Below are 18,341 nucleotides of genomic sequence, written 5' to 3' on the forward strand. Positions count from 1 at the left end.
CTTCACTGCTCCTTTAACTTGGTTATAGTGAGCCATTTAGTGTTTTTACTACGCATGGTCTGGAAAGTAGGCAAGCAAGATCGGGACGAACATTTCTGGGAGAATTTACGTGGAGCTGAAATCACTCCGATCAGCGATCAATGCTGTAGCATACAAAAGACATTGCTCCAACGCGCTCCCCCTCCCCGCCTTCCCAATCAAGCACACAGATATACGTTCACGACGCTATTAAAAGCGTATGGCGTGCTTTTTTGCCTGTCTTGCGCCTCTCTTACTGATAGCGGATTCGCCTGCCATACGTTAGCTCACTTACGGCATCTATTAGGGCAGGGACCTTCATCATATTGTACATCATTTTTCGATAGCGGCTGTTCACAGCTTCACGCAGCTGACAGCCGTGAAAGACAGGTCGCTGCCAGCGTTGCCCCGTGGATTAATCTCGTATGACTCCTGCCAGTTAACGCCCCCTATTGGGCCGTCTATCTGCCTTCACCGCACGTCGACGAAGACATGCGGGCGACAGGGGGCTCTTACATACCGTGACCGCTCAACTGAATGCGCCGAGGAAAGAAGAGAGAGGCGTCGTAGCCTCTTCGAACGTGCGTCTCTGCGACCCGATCGCCGGGGCGATCTAGGGCGGCCACCAAAATAGACCGCGTCGTCTTCGTCGTCACCGTCTCCCCCCGCCGCGAATCGACAAGCGGCTCGCGAGAAGACTTCCTTCCCGCACAAGGCGACGGCACCGACGATGTACGAGAACAGGAAACCGCAACCCGGCTAAAGCAGGCGTGCGGCTATGTACGTAACCGAGCGAATCGGAGGAAGAGAATAATTCTAATACTTTTGTTGCCGGCTGCTTCGCGTCTACCTTGTCCCCCCCACCTCACTTTTTCTCTCTGTCTTTAGGATCGCAGATTGTTGCAGGCGCCGAGGGGATATGGGACGTGCTTTCGCTATATCTCTCCTTCCCTTTGTGTGATTTATACTGTATGCGATAGGCGACGGATGTGGTTCTCGATATCCATGTGCGTTTTCCTCGTGGGTCGGAGAGGTGTCGCGTATTTGTCGCAATCGGTGTGAAGCTTCCTCGGTGGAAAAAGCCAACTGTCCTGAAAATACTCTCGTCAGCTTGAGGTTAACAGGCAGATGAAGGCATGAAGAGGTCAGCTATGACCTGACGAGGGATGCTGCTGGACAAGGGGACTTAACGTCAGCGCTTGACTTCGAGAAGACGTTTTGACGAGTGGACTTGTCTACATCATGCCGACTTCGTGGTGCCGTTTCTACAAGGAGACAACTACGTTATGACTTTGCAGTGACGTTTCGACAAGAAGACTTGTCTACGTCAGGACTTTACTTTGCGGTGACGTTTCGATAAGGGGATTTGTCTACGTCATTACTCGATTTTGGGGTGACATTTCGACAAGGGGACTAGTTTAAGTCATGACTTAACTTCGCGGTGAAGTTTTGACAAGGGAATACTTGTATTAGCGGCGACGTTTTCATAAGGGGACTTGTCTACGTCATGACTTGACTTCGCGGTGACGTTTCGACAAGGGAGCTTGTCCACGTCATGACTTGACTTTGCTGTGACGTTTCAACAAGGGGATTCATCTATGTAATGACTTGAATTTACGGTGACATTTCGACAAGGGGATTAGTCTACATCTGGACTTGACTTTGAGGTAACGTTTCGACAAGGGGACTTGCCTACTTCATGACTTGGCTTTGCGGTGACGTTTTGATAAGGCCATTTGTCTACGTCATTACTTTAATTTGCGGTGACGTTTCGACCAGGGGACTTGTCTACGTCATGACGACTTCATGGTGACGCTTCGACTAGGAGACTTAATTTCGTCATGATTTGACTTCGTGGTGACGTTTCGACGAGAGCATTTGTCTACTTCAGAACTTGACTTTACGGTGACATTTCGACAAGGGGACTTGCCTACGCGATGCATTTGCGGTGACTTTTCGACAAGGGGACTTATCTCCATCAGGGCGAAGACAAGCTGAAACCGCGGCTGCTGCAACATCCTTTGTGCGAACAATGTTGATCACCGTCAAGCTTAGTTTCGCAGAGATGATGCGCCGTAGTTATCAAATTTCGACGCTTTGAATACTTCTGATGTCACGAGAGATTAACCACTACCAGAATAGTGAAAATAACTATGACCTAATCTGTACTTGAAGATTAGGGCTAAATGAGGGAATCGCCACATCAGAAGTAGCTTGCTGTTAATGCAATGAAATTTTATAAAGCCAGTTCGCCGGGCCAGGGGATACATATATTTTGGTTCAAAGGTTTGCCCTGAGGCATATTACACAGAAGGCATCACGCGCATACCGGCAAGTTTACCTCAATGTATACGAAGTACCAAGTATACCTCGCTGGACTTCATGCGCGAAGTCTAGCGAGAAGCGGTTGAACGACCCTTGTATCCAGCGTAATTGAAATTCGGGAGGGTAGTCCAGGCGAAGGATGGCTGCTTGGAGCTGCCTCAGACAAAAAAAAACCTTGTCATCAAGGAAATGACAAGTTTGGAGGTCATGGCTTTGTGGTGATAAAACTCGCAGTGCATCGAGTCATGCCTGAGCGGAAAAACTAAATCAGGAGAACTTTGAGAAAGAAACTCTAGTTAATAAAAGGCAGTAAGGTCGGCCAGAGGCATTACACCTCATCTTGTAATTTCACCCTGGAGAAGGCGAATGGTGGATAGGCGATGACAACGATGAAAATGAACACTGATGCGAGAATGTTGGGGGCCAAACACAATGCAATCCTTCTTGCCACGAGTTCCACCCGGCGTCGCGCTAGAGCTTCAACAGAGAGAGAAAGAGAGAGAGAGAGAGAGAGAAGACAGGAAAGACAGGAAGGTTAACCAGACGCAGGTCCGGTTCATAGTGTTATTTATGGGCACCTAGTTTAAATGAGACTGACGATTAAAAATAAAGCCCCCGAGAACGTCACATGGGAAAATGTTCTGCATACGTGAGCCGAGAACTTTGTTACCCTATCACGGACGAGAGAACATGGCAGAGCGCACTTTTCGTCAACACAATGCGTCAGAAACAAACGTTTTGTTACGGAATGGTCGCGTCGTTATAGTGTAACTATAACTCTCTTCAAAGAAGCTACGAGGAGGATGTCAAACTGTAGGGTCATTATAAATTAGCTTCCCTTGTTGGAAGCAACTCGTTGTACCTTAGGGAAGGCGGATAAGAAATGGACGTTGCGCGTACGAAGGTCGGGTTGACAGCCGTGAAAGGCGAAAAGCTATACCGCGAGTGCGCATCGTTGCTGTCGTTCGTCCGAGTTCTGAGCAGTGCTTGCCGAAGCTAGGAAGGCGGTTTTTTTCGAAGAATATGAGCTGTCGTCACTCGGAGGTAGGCTACCTCCTGAATGTGACATCGCGGGCCGGATTCCCGAATGCGGCATTCATAAATGAATGTGGAATGTAAAAAAAAAAAAAACATTCATTTACGCGTTAGCGCCCCTAAAAGAACCTCAGGGGGTGAGAATGAATTTTGAGCACTTCACTAGGGCCTCTCTCGTGGTTCAATGCGCAGTTTTCTGCACGTCAATGCCTATCAATCAAGTTCTTACAAGAAAAAAGACCGACAGGTTACTCTCCTCACAAAACAACTGCACTTACTTCTTTTTCTTCTTTGTCAACGCATTAGTTTGAGAAATATTTCATCTCGCACTCTTGTCGAAGTACTTTTGAAACCCCCGAAGTCGGCGCAGGCCTTAGCAGAGGAGTCCACAGCTTTCACGTAGGCACGCATGTGTACCAGAACAGAGGGCTGTATTCTCGAACGCGCTGCTCACACGGCTGCTGTTACGCTGCACGGAACTTGCCGAAATAAATACCGTTGTGTAGTTCCACTTTTCCTGCCGTATGATGGAAAGAGAAGAGGAGACGGTTCTGATAGGTCCCTGACACCTGCCGCTTTTCATCTGCAAAAGTTCAAGGGTGTTTGACTTGCAGATTGACCACTTGGTAATGCTTTTCTTTCGTTGCCTTTTCTCTCATAAACCAATTATTTTTTTTATTTTTCTTTCTCGCAAGGGATAAATGGCCTATTATGATCAGCGACCGGATGGACTTTGTTATTGCATCTGCGTGCACTGACTCGGCATGCGTATTGACGGCTGACCTTTTTTCGTACACTCGAAAGTAGATAGCTTCTTTTTGTAATCAAGGCATTATTCTTTCCCTATTTGCGCACGCAGCGGCCGGAACGATACGAAGTAAGTGGCAGAGCTTTATCGTAATAAAGCATGTCCCTCATAATGAAAGACGCGTCTCTTGTACTTACAGCCAGCGCAGCTGAAACGCGAAGTGAAGAAAAATAGGAAAAGCACAACAAAACTAACACATGACCGCTGGGTTCTTCAGTCGCTTTGCAGCCACGTGCAAAGCACGCCGCATTCCCAGAATTTAGTGTGAGATTGCGAGTGATACCACTGTAACTAATGGTGGAAAACGTGGAAAACGGATGCGTTCTGGTTGAGTTTGGCTTGTTATCGCGTGAATTTATGTTCAAAGTACATGTCGTAATGCGAACCAGGGGCGCTATAACGTAAAACTATTCCAAACATTTCTATTCTAATTCTGCAATCAGCCCTCCGCGATTAGTCAAAACCTTTTTGGACCACCCCCACTTTGCCTGTCTATCACGCGACGTCACGAAAACCGTGATAGCTCCCCATCTGATGTGAGGTGTACACACTGATTATGCATGACGTGACCGAACAAAAGAAAAATAGTTATTTCTGATTCGACCCGTTTCGCCATTAGCCCTCTGCTATTGGCCAAAATTTTTGGGCTGCCCCCACTTCACCTGCCTTTCATGCGACGTCACAAAACTGCTAGAACTCAGGGCGTCAAATTGACGTGTATGCGTTAAAGATGTATTAATATGCCGAACAAAACTGATTTTTTTTCTGAATAGCCGCAGGCTGCCCCGTTCCAAAAGGAATAAAAGATGGCTGCCGTCGATCGCTCAGGCACTGGTGAATCGCACCTGCCGCAGAGCATGGGTTTATTTCCATATAATAAAAGTTTTTGCGTGGCCGTTTATTGTTTTCGAGTACTTTTGACACGTTTACGACCTCGTTCTGCCAACTATTCTTTGCTGAGGGTCTGTATGAGAGCCATTTTTAAGCTTCAGTTGCATGCCGCCGCGATTTGCGACCAGCCACCGCAAGCTAAGTAAGGGGAAGCGGACCAATCGCAGACGCCGGCGCCACACTCTTGATCCGGTTATCGATTTTCAGTGCAGTGGCTTGGCTCCATCAAATCTCTCTTCACTTGAGCGTGCTCCTCGCCTCTTGTAAGCCAATTAGATAAGACAAGCCGCTCAGTGTAGGCAATGTTATTTGTTTTTCAAGCAAACTAAAGTGACCTCCTATGAACGAGGAGAGCGTTTGATTGGTCTCTTCAGACAACCTTGCGGGTCACCGCCCGATGCTTGCGTCGGCGGTTACGCAAATTTGACGTCCGGAGATTGGAATAAAAACATATTAGGATAGTTTTACGTTATAGGGCCCCAAGACAACATCTCCAGCAAGAACAAACAATTCTCTAACAGAAACTCACGGCCACAAATAGTAGCTTCTGAGCAGAACGCAGAAAGTAAGAAAAGCTGGCTTTCCTTGCGGCGTGGACGCTTACCACGAGAACAGTAGGCGCACCGCCGCGGCAGCGAACACAGGCCCGAGGACTGAATGCACACATTTCATTTCTTTTAGTAAGGGGCAGTGTCTGTATCTTGGCTATGGGTTCTAATAGTCCGCTCTTAGGTAGTACATTTTTACAAGTTCTGATTTAATAAGCGGTACTTAGAAAGCGCAGGTTCTTGCTTTCGTCACGAAATGTGAAGAAAATATTTTTTTTTGGTTCCGTGCTTCGAAAGCATACTTCGATATGCGTCGGCTACTTTGCCCAAATGCGTTAAGCCTCCTGTGAAAAGCGCTAACTTAACTACAGGCCATTGGCGACTACTTTCTGTCATTTGTGGGGAGATCTATGCTAAAGAAGGCAACGACCTTGTTGGAGACATGTGCATTTTCATGTCATTTATGGTGCCTGACAGTGATTTGATTGTTTCCTATGGACAAGGAATGCTGGGAACAAGTAAACTATGTCGCCAACTTTTTCACAATGTTATATTGTTATGTTTATGAAGGATGCTGATTGGTGGAGTGGAAGATTTCACATATTTAACAATTCGCGAGCAAATGCCGGACAGTCTTGCACAATAAAAAAAGGAAAAATATATGAAAGGTATCACATATTTACCATAACCTGACGTGTATAAACTGTAGGAAACCTTTTTCTAGTGTTCACAGGCATTTCGCAGAAGCTTCAACTATAACCTCTTTGAACAAAAACACAAAGAGAAAACAAACCGAGCTTTCAAATACGTTCGCAATACCGCACCAGAAACATTATAAATCTTGAAAGCCAAATGCAGCAACAAACGAACAAATCTTACTTAAGTATCGTATAAAAAAGCACACACACACACACACACACACACACACACACACACACACACACACACACACACACACACACACACACACACACACACACACACACACACACACACACACACACACACACACACACACACACACACACACACACACACACACACACACACACACACACACACACACACACACACACACACACACACACACACACACACACACACACACACACACACACACACACACACACACACACACACACACACACACACACGCACGCACGCATACGCGCGCGCGCGCGAAGAAGCCTTCGGGTCGCGCAACTACCAAAACGCTATGAAAACTAGTAAAGCTATTTACAAAAACGCCTATGCGAATCTTTGTACTCAACATATTGCTTGCGTGGAGTACAGTTGGGTGGTTCATATCCAGTTCCAGCGTGCGCTGCTTATGTCCAAATATGTTCAGTGCAGTTCATTGGGAAAGAGAACCCATGAACCAACAGAAGTTGCAAATTTTTCCCTCTCGAAAGTGTACAACCTCCCGCCTTTCCAGTGCATGACTGCTTTTGTTATTGTTTATTAAGTGCACACCAATGGGAAGCAGCTGACTGGCAGTTGATGGCATTGGCACCTTAATACACTCCCGCGGAATCCGTTGACATCGGTTCAGCCACAAATGCCAGCTAGAGCGTCAGAAAACTTGTGCGAATATATTAAGGTGCTAAGTGCAGGCACATTTGCTATGCAATTGTTGGCCATAGCCCGAATATTTTTCCCAGTGACAGCGCGTAGTCGCACGCTTACTTATTATCTCCGAGCAGCACTACAACAGAGTGGGCTCAGAAGGCACCCTTTAACGTACACCATGTTTATGTTAAATTAACTATCAGGAGGCCTCCTTTGCAAATTTTCTATTGGCATGCATATTTTACTATTGCTTGAACTTTCTGGGAACCATGCATAAATGCGTGCTGACTATTGAATCATTTAGGAAATGGGCTCGTTCAAAAACAAAGTAACCAATAATTTCTCCTAATGCTTTAAGACACACGAATATAATTTCTACCTGACCATACTTCGGACGCTGTAATGTCGTTGTTGCTCTGAACATACGATTGTCTGACGCCCATGTTTTCTGCATCCGCGCAGGTCTTCGGCCGGCGGTGGGCATCTCTCTGAAGCTGGGCTGCAGCATAGAAGTGCTGGACAAGTGTGGCGCTGACCTGGTCATTTTCGGCACCGGCCACACAGTTCCCAACACCACCAAAGAGCTGCTCAAGCAGTGCGAGTGAGTATGCCCTGGCAGTAATGGACCGCGAATTCGCACTCGCACTCTTCTCTCGTTTGGATGTGGTGTGAGTACGTGGGGCACTCACAGACACACATATAGCCTTATATTATCACTTATGTGGACGCTGCAGGCGCATTTTCGCTGTCGTTGTCGGCGCGGTGATGTTCAGCGTGAAGTTCAAGTTCAATAATGTCTTGGCCGCGCGCCTTTTGCTGTAGGTTCGAGTGAGCGCCTGCGACGGGGAGCCGAGAAGCACGGTGGCTCGATCTCGCATACTCAAGGGAGGAAGGCGGGGAGGAAAGGCGCCGCCTTTCATCGTGAGCAAGGCGCCGGGGGGGAGGGAGGACGTTCTACTCCGTCGGCGGCTTTGTTTGACGTGGCTCAGCTACGGCCGCGCGGGCCCTTTCTTGAAAGCGATCTGCGATGGTTACAGAGTCTAAGTGCGCCGAGGGATGATAGCTTCCTGTGCGCTGCGTTTTCGCCGCTTAGTTCGCGTTGAAGCGAGAGGCAGCACGAAGGTCGATTCGTTTGCTGCTGCTGCTGGCGCTATTCCTCACGCCAGCGTTTTGACAGAAAGTGTCGGCGGTCATCGAGTGAGATACGTTTACGTTTGCCCTTGTGCGCGTGACATCATGCTGCTAATTTACCTAGTAAGCGAATATTCACGAGTTTATACGGCCGATAAAACTATTATATTCTTGCTTCGTATAATTGCCTAATAATTTGCTATTGCAAGCGATGCTTCTTTCGGGCGAAACTGCGGCTGTTTGTTCATTCATTGCTTCACTGACGTTCTTTGTAAAAGTGAGGCGTTCTCGGCCTCCATGACCTCAGGTTTCCTGCTTTTCTAGTAACGCTGCTATAAGCACACTAGCGATCCTGCTGAACGCTGGTTACCTGTCTGTCTATTGGCCGGTTTCACCTGCATTAAAGTAGGTGATCCTAGAGATGGATGTAATACTAGGCTAGTATAGTTTGGGGGATGGTGTACTCATGACTGGGTCGATCAGGGTGAGGGTGAGATAGCAAACAGGGCCGATCGTAACATGTTGTAATCAAAAGTGAGCCGGTCCACTGTGTGATCAAAGGTGGTAATATGCTGGACCGGTCCTTGCGCCAGCGCTAGACCGGCGTCATCGCAATGGTTTTAATGTGGAGTGTAACGTGAGTGGATTCTGCAGACTGCAAAATCCTGATAATACTAATAATGATATCACATTGCAGTCGCTAAGCTGTAGCATGGATGGACGCAGCTTCTCTGCCACTTCATCCGGGTTTGGCATCGCTATCTCGCCGAGTGAACGTAGCGGGGTTCTCTTGCACAGCTGTGGCGCAGATGGGGAAACACCAGGAACATTTACAGCACAAATGACAAAACAACACAAAAGTGTGTTTTGAGTGTACTACATTTCCTGTGCTTATAATTTCACTTATTATAGCATTCACCACGAAAAGCATGCTAGAAGTGTCATCAACCAAAACTCTCCACTTTACAAAAAGTGCCCCATTCTCTCACTCGATGCATTTTCTTTGTGCGTCATTTTTCCCCAGCCGGACGGCACTAACACTACCCCTGTTCATTCACTTGGCCGAACGTTTTTTTGATAAATTTTTGAACAGACCGGATACTGGACGAGTGCATGAGCGAGTTATTCACTCAGCGACCCGATGTTCTATCGCAGGATCGAGTTCTCCGCAGGTGTCTGCGCGCGCCAGTTTGCCAACCGATGCCTTCCTCCGCTCCCACGTGGCATGGTCGTGGTCATCCTGGAAGGCATCAGCCAGGAAGTCTCTTCCAAATGCAATGTCTCCAATCCACTACACGATGGTTGGTGGGGACTTAATGCACGGAAAGAAACGGGGTCAAACTCGCAGAAATGCATGCAATTGCCTAGAATGATGTGAACTGACAAAGTTAGCTTCCTGGAAGTGCACTCAGGTATTTTATTGAAAATTAAGGTATAACACGCTTATAGTTTTCTCCCCCAAATGCAACTTCTCCAATCCACTACACGATGGTTGGTGGGGCCTTAATGCACAGAAAGAAACGGTGCGGAACTCGCAGAAATGCATGTAATTACCTAGAATGATGTGAATTGACAGAATTAGTAGCCGGGAAGTGTACTTAAGTATTTTATTGAAAAATTAAGGTGTAATACGCTTATCATTCAGGCTTACGGGCGTAAATAGATGCGTGCAACTTGAGTTAACTATGTGCTGGTGATGCTGCGATTACCGTAAACTTCGGTACTTTCGCTAGTGACCCTTTTCAGTAAACGCGCATACAAAAAACAAAAATTTTTAAATATATACAACTGTCTATATAAGTGTTAAAACAACGGCAGATTTCCGTTAAAAGAACTTTTGAAATAATAAGTAAACCGGCAAACTGGATATGTACAAAGAAAAAGGACAAAGAAGAAATATAAACGACGTTTTAGAGGGTTATTGTTATTGTTGGTTTAGTGGATCTGTGTTACTCTTAAACATTATGAAATCAAGGGTGAACAACACCAGTCACGTACTCCTTTATTCGCAGAGTTCCTGAAGCATGCTCCCTGCATGAACAAGGTGGGTGACACGCTTCACATGTGCATGAAGAAGCTCACGCTAAGCCTCGACTACAGCGCCAGCATCGAGCCACACCTAAGGGTCGGCCGCTCCTGCTGGTAAGCACTAGGTGGTTACACACAACCCGTTATCTGGATGCAGCTCATCCCCTTCAGGCACGCATTATGACTTGGTGTTTTAAAAGGACAACTGCAACGAAATTTTTCTTTGGGTGAACTGGTAACAAATGGGTATTATACGTTATCGAAGCAATCTTGGCAAAGAGTCAGGGCTGGCAATCGTATGATTTTCTTGTTATATCAGTCGCCTTTTAATAGCCCTTATGGAGATTACGCACGCATCTGGTGGTTAGCGGTAATGATGCAAGTCTCAGCGCATAACGTCCAACATTTATTTTCAGCCCTCCGTGGCCAGCCACACGCGGTGCCCAATCTCTGAGCTCACGCCGATGAGTCGCGCGATTTGAGTCGTGTGTAACTTCGGGCGAGTGTAAATGGCTGCGTTTTTTTGCGTATTAATTCGATGTAGAAAGTGCCTAATTTTGCGAACTTCTCGCGACGCACTCACTCGATTTTAAGAACGTAAAATAAGACAGTGTATCTACACTGTCTAACTATATAGGCTCTTGGCCCGAAATGTCCTTGCGAGTTGACATTTAAGAGGAGGCTCCATACCTTCGGAATAACTAATTAAACTCAAGAACGTTACGTGCCTGTTCTCACTGTTTAAAAAAAGCAATATTGCTAGCCATGTTTATATTTTGAGAAAATGCTAGAAGTGTTTGAATGAATCTCCAAGCAAATACGGAAATGTGTGGAAATAATTAAGGGTTCAATGAAAAGTGCGAAACCCGCCGTGTTAAGCCCATTTAGAGGCATTTATCAAATATTGTGGTGAAATCTAGGCCATTACAAGGGTGACGTGTACGGAGAGTTTCAAATTTGTGTGAGCTTTCTTTTATGTCTTTTACATTTTCATGCGCTATATACGACGCGCCTAACAGCGAGGATGCTAACAGTGCCCTAGATAATCGTGTGCGACCAATCTGCGAAATAAGCAGGGAGAGGGCCAGAAAGAATGTGCTATCATGGAAACGAAACCCCTATCTGACTATCTGAATTTCACGTATTCTGACTGCCGTGATTGAAAATGAGAAGCTATGATCTAAACTATTGCTTTTTCTTCTGTTTCCACCTTTATATCGATACTGTTGGGACAAATATCACAATCATATTATAAAGCAGTAATTTTGTTACAGTTACGTAAGCTGTTTCCAGATAAACTATTACGACTAGCGGAAAGCCGAGTGGTTGAGCATGGTAAGTTCATTAATGTAGTGCAGTGCATACCGAATTAAAAAAAATAACTGTGCTATTCCGCTCAAAGATGGCTTTGAAGAAGACTACCACGGTATCGTATATTTGAAGGCACATTGTAACGGTTCTCTTGATGCAAAATTAGCACCGCTGGCGGCGTGACGGGCAGTCAGACACTGAAAATTTATTTCATGAGGCATCTGATGGTTCATTAACAATGCGGTTTACTATTCGCTAGAAACAACGCTCTGCGATGGAAGCCGTGCTTCTTTGTTGCTCGACGCTGTTTGGGCGCCGGTTGTTGATGCACCGCATTAAGGAACTTGTTAATATAACTTCGATTTAGGAAAGCCTCTGCACGTAGGCACGATTATTGTTATGTACTGCGGGCCAAGCTTTTTTTTAAAAATAAATCTCTGTGTCTTTATTCACCGTGGCATAGAGCGCAGGCGACGGGGCTGACGTCATGCGACCAGCATAGACACACTTCTCCACTGCCCGGGGGTCTGTCCTGTTGTATTTCTTGCCCTGTCGTCCGCTGTGTTCGCCATACTGAGCGGAAACCCGCCACTTCAGCTTACAAATTCGGGCACCCTGCCTTCAAATCGCCTACAAGGGTAAAATTTTGAGAGCATCTCGAACTGTTCGCTACTATATGGGCATTTCGCGAGATGGAAAGACAAAACGCGTGGTCACGTTGCGTTTTGCTCCTTTCTGCTGCACGCTCTTCTCGTACGCGAGTTTGATCACTTTCTCATTTCCCCACTCGTTCCACAACGCGCAGCAACTTCGCCGAGTACCTCAAGTGTTCGGGCGACGCGATGCGAAAGCAGTGTGGCGCCGAGGCGGAGGACTACATCAAGAAGCTGCTGACGAGGTCGGCGGGCGACTTCATCGAGATCGCCTGCATCAACCACCGCACCGACTTCGAGTCGTGCAAGTCATCCGCGGCCGTGGTGGACATGTCCACGACGCGAATCACCTCGCTGCTGTCGCCCATGGCCAAGCTCGTGTCGGCCGAGGGCTAGCACGCGCATTGGCTGCCGACATTCCCGTTTCCCCGACTCGCGTCAGGGAGCGGGAAAAGAAACGCGGTTATGGTGAAACACCATAGATTAATGGAGCTGACTGCAACAGGACAGCGGGGTTCTGTTGGGACCCGGACAGGGCTTGAACGGGACCATACTTTGCCGGCCATAGACTCGTGTTCATTAAGAAATCACCTGTATGGACAGGACTCGTCTCTCCTTCTCCGGAGGCGCAAATGGGGACCATTGTGAGGCCACTCGGGGCCGACATGCATGTTCTCCGTGGGAAGCATCTGGCATGACTTGATGCGCCACTGACTGGTTGGATACAAGGTTTCTCCACGTCCTTAGTTAGCTAGAGCTCCAAAACGGCGCAGGAGGTGGCGGTCAGTGACGTGGTACTTTTATTGCAGTTTCTTCTACAAGGTACTCAAAGTTGAACAGTTTTTTAATAATAATAATAAAAAAACCACTATGCTAGCTACGCAGAATCTCCTTGGGCAGGCGGTTTATGAGCTTTTGCGGACACAGTTTTCGCGAACAATTGTAGTCATCAAGCGCAAATTTAACACGAACTTCTCAATACATTTTTTGCTATACCGATTATAGTATATGTTAATACTTGAAACGTCAAGACATCCGTATTTCGACACCACTTCCATCTGATTCCTCAGGAGTGCTTCGGTTCCGAGATATTCATCGTCAAATTTCATTCCCGGTCACCATATTTTGCATTTGCGAGCTTGGATCTCGACGCACCGTCAAGCCGTGAGGGAACGTAAACGTTAGGAAAAGAGAAAAAGTCAGTCGTTCCTTGTTTTTATTAGGCTAAAAGCGCGCAGCTTTTAGCAGCTTCGCCCTGCTTGCAACCCATATTCTACGTGCATGTCTACGTCACAATGGGGGTCTGAAGTAGTGTCGAGACTAATGCTTCTGAAAGCGAAATTAGCTGAATGAGTGTCATATCTGGTGATGAATATATTCGCAACAGAAACGCCCCAGGAAAACCAAACAAAGTGACGTTGTCTTCAAAATGTGTGTTGGTGTTTCCAATATAAACACATACATTAATCGTGTAAGCAGGGAAATCATTTAAGAAGTTTTGGTTGATTATTTGCTTGGCAACCTAACTTTTCTCGAAAACTGTGTCCTCCAAAGCGCAGCAACCACTTGTGCAAACAGGTTTTGCTTAGCTAGAATAGCGTTTTTTTTTATTAAGGTTTCTGTTAGTTTTAACTGTGAAGGCTCCGTAGCTTACTTTTCTGAATCTGTCGCTTAGTGGCACAGTTGTCGATGGCGCCAAATATTGACCTTGAAGGCACTCTAATCTAAAAAAGGAATACACTGCCAAAGTGAGCAGAGTAGGCAAGAGGGATTATTAATTAGAAACAACTGTTTCGGAAATCAATGCAACGTAACGTGCATGCGGTCTAAGCAGTTTTGACTGCCCAGTACTGCAGAAAAGCCTATGAGTGACTTGTTGCCATTGCAAAATCACAGGTGTGAAATCACAGGCCACAAGCCTGCGTGTATCGATTACAGCACAACAGAAGCTCTTGATTGCTTTGCAGCGTTGGTCTGTTTCAGTAAGGAGGCAGCCATGGACGTATTCAAAATACATCCACCACGAAAAAGTCCATCGAGGCGGCAAGCGTATCTCCTTTTATGTATGCAGAATTCTGACTATAGGAGTACCCATTGCGGTAGATATTATGAGCCTGTTCACCGCTTCAGGAAAGCGTGGGAGATTGTGCGCTGACAGAAACAGCGTGACGCAGGTGTTTTGTGAAACGAACAAAGAACTCTAGGTTCTACAATTCTTCTTAGGTCTCTGGCCTAAGGATCCCCGATAAGGAGTCCTCTGCATATTTACGCGGAAAATGGTGCTGGCGGTCATCCTAACACGTTCATCCTTTCTCCCTGCGCTCATCCAGAAAATTAAAAGGCACGTACACTTTCGAGGGACGTCAGCAGATATGATTAGCTTTGGAAACATTGAATGTCCGCTCGCACCTAACTGGTTGAAAAAAAAAAAGAAAGAAATCTGCGTTGTGGATCTCGTATAGTCATTTTTTTGGTGTCACGGGGTTACACTTTCATAACTTTTCGAGTACTCGAGGACACGACGCCGGCTCATTCCGTAGAAGCAGGATCTAAGCTTCGAGCATCAGCGTTTTCGAACAGGCAGGAAGCCTGTTGTGGACTTAAGATTTGTCGTACGGCTGTTTTTTTTTCCTGTGTCGCATGCGTGATTATTTCTATATTTGTCGTGCTGTGAACTTTTATTCTTATTTTTGGCATTGTTGTAACAACCGGTATTTCTCTCTCTAGATCTTCTGCGCTGGCGCCTATGGTGCTGTGTACTGTTTGAATGAGTATGAAATAAAAGACAGTCGTTTTCTGGAAAAATTCTTTGATAGTCATAAAAAAAGTAGTGTTGCCAGGAATGTCCACTGTGTGTTGACACCAGTGAGTACAAAGGTGAGTATGGACACTCATACTGAGAGTATCTCTCGCTTCGGCCGGCAGGAAACAATGCCCGAACATTCGAACAATGACCGCTTTTTCTAGCCGACAGTCACCAACATAGACGAATCCGAAGTAGGCACCCCATCTCGGTTCATTAATGAGCAGCCCTCTAATCAGCGTCTGATAATTTTCGACTTGAAATGAAGCATTTGTAACCCTCCCAGCATTACGTGACAGTCCACAACGTTAAACGGGTGAAAATCGGCAACGACTGCATTAGTTTAAGCACGTTGACGTTTCAGGAAAAGTCATCCTAGTACACAAACTAAACGATTATTCGGTCCCGCGTTAACGCAACGAACTATACACTGTTCACGAAAGGGACAGAGGTGAAAGTAAGCATGAAATAATATTAGCAAACCACTTCCCATACCAAGTCCACCTTCTATTTGTAAGGTACATAAATTTTTATCATTGCAACTGGGCTGGTCAGCTTTGCCTGCATCGAGGTCCGCCAGAAGTTGTCCCAGAATGCCCTTTAAACAGCTAGTGAGGAAGTCTGGACCGCCATAGATGGAATGAAAGGGACTCCTAATGATTTTGGTATTTGAACTTTGTATTGCTAAAAGGACAATTCCAAAAAAAGTAAAAGTGGTTTAAAAGACATTTGTATGCTGACTCTCAATCCATTTTGACAAGGAACTGCCGCAAAACAAGCTTTTCACAGCCACAACACTGTATCGTAAGCCCAGTATATTCGCAACAAGACAACCACCTAGCCTTGAGTGCGTATTATTTCGTGCCCGTCTAGGGTGTTTTGAAGCACTGGTACAAAGCAGTGGCCTGTTCGGGTGTACGCGGCATCGAAACGTAGTGTCTACTTCAACTTGATGTCTGTCTTCGGCTCAGCGGTTGGTACTCTACTCGACATGGTTATATTGCGCTCAGTTTTACAAACACGATACTAAGGAAGGACAGGACGTGGACGGACGAAGCGCAAACTACCAACTGTTTGATACTGTTAAAGAACGCGCTTATATACAAGGAGATATGGTGCGGGGGGGGGGCTACATATAAAAAGATATGACAAGGTGACGACATGTGATTATAGTTTGAGTCAGGCATACATCCTTCACATGCACCCGTTCGCCCTGGCGAACTCGACCTCAGCTTTGATAAGCGCGATGGACGGAGTGCTTACGCACGTCTCTTTTTCTTTAGCTATCGCAAGCGCCTCCCATATTTCTCGCTCCGTTTTTGTTTTTGATGTTCCGATGACTGTGGTGCTTTCTATTAGCGGAGAGCATTTGCACTGTTTGCAATGTGCGGCCAAGTTGCTAGGTGCTGTCAGAAGCTGGCACGTGTATTTGTGCTCCCGTAACCTATCGTTTAGACAACGTCCAGTTTGCCCAATGTATACTTTCCCGCAGTCTAGTGGGATTTGGTAAACAACTGAAGTAGCGCATTCCACGTACTTTTTTGCGTGCTTAGTCTGACAGACCGTACCACTAGGGTTGGCCTCTTTGGATCCTGCGTTCACCTTCTTGCACATGCCTTTTAGTTTTTGCGGGGCGGAGAACAGAACTTGAACGTCATGGCGTTGGGCTGTCTTTTTTATCCGATGTGACAAGCCATGGATGTAAGGCAACACCACGCGTTTTTTCAATTTTTTCTGTGTTTTCTGCCTTTTCCTGTTGGCTCTGATTTCGGGCAACAAGTTTTCACAGATTTGCACCACCATGCTGTTCGGGTACCCACTGTTTCTCAAGCGGCTTACTTGCAGATCGATGCTCTCCCTCACCGCATGGTGGCATGATTTTTCAATTGCTTGACTGATGCAAGCCTTGGCGATGCCTCTTTTAATGATTTTAGAATGGCAAGAGTCGTACCTCAGGATTTCTTTTTCTCCTCTAGTTTTGTAGCACCAGCACATGTGGGAGCCTCTGATCCTAATGTTTATATCAAGGTACTGATCAAGGTACAAGGTAATGTTTTATCAAGGCAGAAAACACAGAAAAAATTGAAAAAACGCGTGGTGTTGCCTTACATCCATGGCTTGTCACATCGGATAAAAAAGACAGCCCAACGCCATGACGTTCAAGTTCTGTTCTCCGCCCCGCAAAAACTAAAAGGCATGTGCAAGAAGGTGAACGCAGGATCCAAAGAGGCCAACCCTAGTGGTACGGTCTGTCAGACTAAGCACGCAAATAAGTACGTGGAATGCGCTACTTCAGTTGTTTACCAAATCCCACTAGACTGCGGGAAAGTATACATTGGGCAAACTGGACGTTGTCTAAACGATAGGTTACGGGAGCACAAATACACGTGCCAGCTTCTGACAGCACCTAGCAACTTGGCCGCACATTGCAAACAGTGCAAATGCTCTCCGCTAATAGAAAGCACCACAGTCATCGGAACATCAAAAACAAAAACGGAGCGAGAAATATGGGAGGCGCTTGCGATAGCTAAAGAAAAAGAGACGTGCGTAAGCACTCCGTCCATCGCGCTTATCAAAGCTGAGGTCGAGTTCGCCAGGGCGAACGGGTGCATGTGAAGGATGTATGCCGGACCCAAACTATAATCACATGTCGTCACCTTGTCATATCTTTTTATATGTAGCCCCCCCCCCCCCCCCCCCCCCGCACCATATCTCCTTGTATATAAGCGCGTTCTTTAACAGTATCAAACAGTTGGTAGTTTGCGCTTCGTCCGTCCACGTCCTGTCCTTCCTTAGTATCGTGTTTGTAAAACTGAGCGCAATATAACCATGAACGTTCACCAACTAGCCCCCTTCATTGCTTTACTCTACTCGACCATTGCCTTAATTAGGTGTTAATGATGCCGGCGTAGTCGGCTGACACCAGCTGCTGCATTTGTCTTAGTGAGTGGCTCCCATTTCCTACAAATGACAGGTTTTACAGTTATACTATTGTTCCTATCCGTACAGGAATATTACTTTTACGTGTTTAGTAAATGTTCCTCTTCCCCAGCTTACACGAGAATCTGTACACAGCATGCGTTGTTCTAAATATATCTACACGAACGACTTCACATGCTGCACATGAAATGATTCAGAAACTACGTGCACCGTAATAAGTTACACTGGGCGCAATAACGATTAGCACTGTGCATACTTATTTATAGGTATATTAGTATGAC

The 18,341-nt window shown here is 46.2% G+C and overlaps 1 protein-coding gene across 1 annotated transcript in view; it reads left to right on the forward strand.

Moving 5' to 3' along the window:
* LOC142588806 (uncharacterized) overlaps positions 1-12,871 on the forward strand; it is a 70,525-nt gene extending 57,654 nt beyond the window's left edge. The window contains exons 2-5 of the mRNA XM_075700624.1: positions 7,657-7,795; positions 9,481-9,626; positions 10,338-10,467; positions 12,470-12,871. Of these exons, the coding sequence (XP_075556739.1) occupies positions 7,657-7,795; positions 9,481-9,626; positions 10,338-10,467; positions 12,470-12,713 (659 nt within the window). The 3' untranslated portion in view covers positions 12,714-12,871. The remainder of the gene's footprint in view (positions 1-7,656; positions 7,796-9,480; positions 9,627-10,337; positions 10,468-12,469) is intronic.
* The last annotated feature ends 5,470 nt before the right edge of the window (positions 12,872-18,341 follow it).

Source organism: Dermacentor variabilis, chromosome 7 (genome assembly GCF_050947875.1).
Source record: "Dermacentor variabilis isolate Ectoservices chromosome 7, ASM5094787v1, whole genome shotgun sequence".
Lineage (NCBI taxonomy): Eukaryota > Metazoa > Arthropoda > Arachnida > Ixodida > Ixodidae > Dermacentor > Dermacentor variabilis.